The sequence below is a fragment of the Octopus bimaculoides genome, chromosome 12, assembly GCF_001194135.2.
Source record: "Octopus bimaculoides isolate UCB-OBI-ISO-001 chromosome 12, ASM119413v2, whole genome shotgun sequence".
NCBI lineage: Eukaryota > Metazoa > Mollusca > Cephalopoda > Octopoda > Octopodidae > Octopus > Octopus bimaculoides.
The window spans coordinates 22,048,391-22,055,038 of NC_068992.1; the positions used below are offsets into that span (position 1 = coordinate 22,048,391).

At 35.9% G+C, this 6,648-nt stretch overlaps 1 protein-coding gene across 1 annotated transcript in view; it reads left to right on the forward strand.

Moving 5' to 3' along the window:
* The first annotated feature begins 423 nt into the window (after nucleotides 1–423).
* Nucleotides 424–6,648, forward strand: part of LOC106874181 (coiled-coil domain-containing protein 112) — a 29,460-nt gene continuing 23,235 nt past the window's right edge. Inside the window, exon 1 of the mRNA XM_052972113.1 lies at nucleotides 424–501. Within this exon, the coding sequence (XP_052828073.1) occupies nucleotides 484–501 (18 nt within the window). The 5' untranslated portion in view covers nucleotides 424–483. The remainder of the gene's footprint in view (nucleotides 502–6,648) is intronic.

Here is a 6,648-nt window from a genome sequence, read left to right on the forward strand (position 1 = left end):
AACACAGATACACAACATATACGCACGCATACATATATACATATATATATACGACAGGCTTCTTTCAGTTTCCGTCTACCAAATCCACTCACAAGGCTTTGGTCGGCTCGAGGCTATAGTAGAAGACACTTGCCCAAGGTAGCACGCAGTGGGACTGAACCCGGAACCATGTGGTTGGTAAGCAAGCTACTTAACACACAGCCACTCGTTTACAAAATAAATATAAGATTAAAATCATTGTCAACTTTTATTATATTCATTATATATATTGTTTCCGGTATAAATTAATAAATATTACCGGTCCGTGGCAGATTGAAAAAAAAAAAAACCAAACAAACAAAAAAAAAAAACACTGCCGGTACGCCACATCAGATAATTTGAGAAACACTGCGCTAAATTATGTTAACCTATCGCAGCGTTTACACCACTGCATGTGATGTTTCTACCTTTGTTTGGGAGAGTTGTTTATTTACACTCGTCTACATGACAACCATCATGGCGGTAAGTAACACGTTTATCTTCTATTATGATTCTGGTCACATCCAGAATGCTTTATAGGAGTATTACATCGACTCGTTATTTCATTGACCCCCAGAAAGATAATTAACGAAGCTGACCTCGTTGAGAATAGAATTCAGTTATGTAATGAGCCTTGACGAGTGTTTTAGTGAACCTTAACGAATCTACTCGTTGACTTTTTATCAACGATAATATTTCAGCAACTATTTCACTTCCTTTATATTTCTAATTTCATTTAAAATCGCATGAAAGCTACAACCTCACATTTTACCAATTTTATGTTACCTGACTAACTCAGTGTAACATGTAAATTTTTCCACTACAAAAATTCCTTACTAAGGCATGAACCAGTTACTAGAATATGATAATATTGTTGTTTGCTGTTTTCGATGCGGTTTCCAATAGCTTATGAATTTTATCAATGTGTTTATATCAGAAATTACAAATTATCCCTGTTTTGCATTGTGAAAGATTATATCATATGGTATTTGTTCCGGCTCTTGAAATTCAGAGTTCGTTCAAATCCCGGCGATGCTAACTCTGTTTTTCATTCTTCAAGGCTCGATAACATAAAGTACCAGTGAAAAATTAAAGAGCCAATTCCTCTGTCTATCAGAATCTCTCTCTCTCTCTCTCTCTCTCTCTCTCTCTCTCTCTCTCTCTCCACTTCACAATAAGGAGATGGTGGGGGTGGCTAGTCACAGCACATCTCTATCAGTGGATTTGGTAGACGAAAACTGAAAGAAGCCCGTCGTATATATGTATATATATATATGTGTGTGTGTGTGTGTGTATGTTTGCGTGTCTGTGTTTGTCCCCCTAGCATTGCTTGACAGCTGATACTGGTGTGTTTACGTCCCCGATAGAATAAGTACTAGGCTTACAAAAAATAAGTCCCGGGGTCGATTTGCTCGACTAAAGGCGGTGCTCCAGCATGGCCGCAGTCAAATGACTGAAATAAGTAAAAGAGAGTTTATGATAAATGTGTATGTGTGTTTATGTTAACAAGCAGCACCATCATACAAGCAGGGTTTTTTGTTTCTATTCTTCTGTGTAAAACATGTCTGGTCTTGGAGAAATGTTGTCTTGCCTAGAAACAGGTGAGGATTGGTGACAGGAAATGGGGCATCCAGCTGTAAAGAACCTGCCTCAACTAATCCTATCTGACCCGTGCAAGCATGGAAACGTGGAAGTTAAATGATGATGATATCTATTACAAGAGATGTATTTATAAGTATTCAGTGACACATGGTAACTAATATTGCTAATTTGACTTTTAGTGATAACCAGTTCACCTTTCCTCAGTTAAGTCTTGTAGCAATAATCTATCAATGAAAAGCAGTGGCAAGACAGCGTGACTGGTTATAAATTCTCAAGATACTATACAATTTTCGAAAGTACCTCAGGAGACATAAATCAAAACATCGTCTCATAAATATTGTTATATGTTATTAAAAGAATATACAGCATAAAATAAACTGTGCTGTAACATAGTGTCTATATATAATATGCTCTTTCATCACCACCACCATCATCATCATTATTTTAATGTTGTCTTTTCCATGTTTGCATGAGTGGGATGAAGTCTGTTGAGATAGATTTTCTATGGTTGGATGCACTTCCTATCGCCAACCCTTGCCTCTTTCCAAGCAAGGTAATATATACCAGTTACCGGACATCTTTCTGCAGAACATTGGAAGTGATACATTATTTACATTATTTACAATTGACAAATATTTGTCCTCATCTTGTTTGTTGTTAGCACAACGTTTTGGCTGATACACCCTCCAGCCTTCATCAGGTGTCTTGGGGAAATTTCGAACCTGGGTTCTCATTCCTAAGGTATTTTTCGATTGTGTTATTATTATTATTATTATTATTCAGGTCACTGCCTGGAATCGATCTCGGAATTTTGGGGTTAGTAGCCTGCGCTCTTAACCACTACGCCATATGCCCATGGGCATATGGCGTACTGGTTAACAACAAACAAGATGAAGACAAATATCTGTCAATTGTAAATAATGTAAATAATGTGCATAATTCCTCATCTCTTAAATATAGAACAACATTGGAAATGATAGCGCTTGTATGGGAGTGACACTCATTTACAGTTGTTACATAATGTCAAAACAAAGTCCCTCACACACACATGCACACACACTCACATGCACACATACAAGCATGTACCCATGGAAGGTGGGCGTTAAATGATGATGATGATGATGATGATATATATATATATATATATATATATATATATATATATGTGTGTATATATAAATAAAGACACCCCCTTCGGTGGTGAATGACAATGGGATTGCACCTAGAAAGTTCCCTTCCGAGACACAAGTCCAGGCAAGGTTGTTCATGGAAGACCAGCAGTTGCCCATGCATACCAGCCACTCCTCCCCACACCACTAATGTTGTTTAAGGGAAAGGCAAAGGGGCCGATACAACTTGGCATCAGTGATGTTACAAGTCATTTCTACAGCTGAGTGAACTGGAGCAACGTGAAATAAAGTGTCTTGCTCAAGAAGACAACACACAGCCCGATCTGGGAATCGAACTCACTACTTCATGATTGTGAGTCCAATGTTCTAACCACTGAGCCATGCACCTTCATATATATATACATATATATATATATATGTGTGTGTGTGTGTATCTATGTATGTATGTATATGATAGGTTTCTTTCAGTCTTGCTTTATCAAGTTCATGTCCACTCACAAGGCTTTGGTTGGCCTAGGGCTATTGTAGAAGACACTTACCCAAGATACCACATAGTAGAACTGAACCGATGACCATGATATTGGGAAGCAAACTTCTTCAGAAACGAACACAGTGATGATGCTGATTATACCTGAATATTTCAAACATTCACATCCATAAATAAATATATTTTCATACCCATATGTGGCTTTGTGTATGTATATATATATATATATATATATATAAATGTACTACCTCCATAGATAAAGATACATATAATTTTAATGAATAACATGTACATGCATATACACATATTTTACACATTGTATATATGTTAGATGCTCTTATATATATATGTGTGTGTGTGTGCACATGTTTTCATGTTTTTGTGTGTGTGTGTATTTATATATATATATATATATACATATCTTTGTGTGTGTTTGTAGTTATATATAAAATTTCAAATGAATAACATTTACATGCCTCTATTCATACTGTACATATGTACATATACATGCAGTTATCTCTGATGACTACAAAACATTTCCCAGAATGACCATTTTCTCTCCAGTTTCTTCTATAATTAGTGATTGCCTCTGCAGTCTTGTTAGATGTGTTCTTTAAGTCTATCAGGTTTGGCTGTAAACTATCATTCATTCGTCCATTCTTCCAGTCAAAGAAGTGAATAATTACAGGCACTAGCTATCTGGAATCGTGATTACTTCTACCTGCAGCAATTCCACAATATCGTATCTTAGTTGTTTCAAGATTTTTCATAGCAGTATTAATAGAATGATTTTATATTCTATAAACAATAGAACACGATTTGAGAAATAAAACTTTGGTTGCCAGTGGAGATAATGTTTCTCCCAACTTTTACCATTCCATTCTTGGTCTGGCTACTTTGCTTTTGACACATTGCTTTCTATTGCTTTCCATTGCTAATTAAGTCACCTAGGTAACAATGGCTACTCCTAAGAAGACTTCCAGGCATTTGAAAGAATCTATCACATGCATTCTCTGACTGCTGATTGCTCCTGTGCATCTGTCTCATACAATGCTTGTCTTCATTGTTAGCCTGGCTCTGATCCCTCTATACCTATTGTGCATTCATAGTTTGAACTGGATACACCATGTGAGATTTCTTCTTATTACTATTTGTATCAAATATAGCCATTTTGCTGTTGACAGTGGAGTCCTCTCTACTTTCATCATCATCATCATTTAATATCAGTTATCCATGTTGGCATAGGTTGGATGGTTTAACAAGAGCTGGCAATCCAGAGGGTTGTGCTAAGTCCTATTGTTTGTTCTGGCATGGTTTCTTCTTCCTTATATCAACCATGACCATTTTGCTCTCAGAGTGAAGGACAATATATATGGTGCTCATCTATATTGTGATGCAATGTGATAGCAAGACATGGGTCTTGTATGAAGAGGTTTTGTAGAGGTTAGCAAGAAATATAACCAGCTTATTCAGCCAGACATGTGATGTTAGTGTTCATGAATGATAGGGCACAAATGAGCTGTGAGAAAACCTAGCAAGATAAGAATTAAATATAATATGGTAGAGAGAAGAGAAAACTGATAGAGGCAGATGCTGCCTATGGAAGATCTCATTTGTATAAAGAAGTGATGAGCATGCTAAATGAATGGAACCAGTTGAAGAGAAAGAACAATGAAGACATAAAACAAAGTGGTGAAGGTTGATCTTAAGAAACTGAACGCCAGGTAAAAAAGTGACAGAAGTGCATTTGTAAGCCTAGAACTTATTCTTTCGGTCGCTTTTGCCAAACTGCTCAGTTACGATGGCGCAAATACACCAATATCAATTGTCAAGTGATGGTGGTGGGGATAAACACAGACACACAAATACATACATATACATATATATATGATGGGCTTCTTTCAGTTTCCGTCTGCCAAATCTACTCACAAGGCTTTGGTTGGCCTGAGGCTATAGTAGAAGACACTTGCCCAAGGTGCTACACAGTGGGACTAAACCTGGAACCATGTGGTTGGTTAGCAAGCTTCTTACTACACAGCCACTCCTACACCTATACATTATTGATATTTAAAAAAAAAAGTTTTTGTATTTTTAATCAACAGAAAAGTTTCCTCCTGAAATAGCTATAGATGTAGGAGTGGCTGCGTGATAAGTAGCTTGCTAACCAACCACATGGTTCCAGGTTCAGTCCCATACATGGTACCTTGGGAAAGTATCTTCTACTATAGCCTTGGGCTGACCAAAGCCTTGTGAGTGGATTTGGTAGACGGAAACTGAAAGAAGCCCATCGTATATATGTATATATATATGTTTGTGTGTCTGTGTTTGTCCCCCCCAACATTGCTTGACAACTGATGCTGGTATGTTTACATCCCCGTATCTTAGCAGTTCGGCAAAAGAGACTGATAGAATAAGTACTAGGCTTACAAAGAATAAGTCCTGAGGTCGACTTACTCGACTAAAGGCCGTGCTCCAGCATGGCCACAGTCAAATGACTGAAACAAGTAAAAGAGTAAAGAGTATAACTATGCATTTGTATGTAGAGATTTATACAATTCAAATCTGAAGTTAGTTTATTAGATTTACAGGATTTATATCTCAAGTTGGTTTTGTCATTAGCCTCATTTTTGTTAGAGCAATTGGTGAAATAGAAATTATAATAATAATGGCTGCAAATTAATTTTAGAATATAAAAATGCAGTTTTGATTACAAAAAGCTTCCATCATTCTTTTTTTATGTTTGTGTTAGAGCTCAGAATTTGGATGAGATCAGCAATATTATTGTTTTATATCTGCTTACTAATCTGAAAGAGGAATTACTATAAATAGATGGGGGCTTTTACTGAGATGATGGCCTATTCATCTTGAAGAACTTCAATTTACGACGAATTGAGCAATTAACAAAAAAACATACTCCTTCTTCAAGCAATATGGGCTCAAAATAGCCGCCAGGCATAACACCACTGTTGTTAATTTCCTCGACATAACCTTTATCGTAATTAACTCTGTGTTCTGTTCTTCTCATAAACCAAACCAATCATTTAATTACATTCACTGTTTATCAAAAGCATTCCAGAAATAAAATCAACAACATTGTTAAAAACATGTGATTTAGATTGTCAGAACTTCTTGTTAAAGATATTTGATGATTACACAAATTTCTGCAATGATGTCTTGACTAAAAATGCATATAATGAGAAGAAAAAAAATATATATATATAAATTGAAGAAAGCAGGCTCCTTATTATTGACAGCAAAAATAAAAAGCAGAATATAATTTGATATTTTCTTTGCACTTTGAGTTTGTTTGTAAACTATCAATAGCAATTTAGGTTAAATTTCCTTTGTCAAAAGATAGTCTGGTTCCCTTAATTATTTTTAAAGAATTAAATTTAAAAAGAAATGAAAATT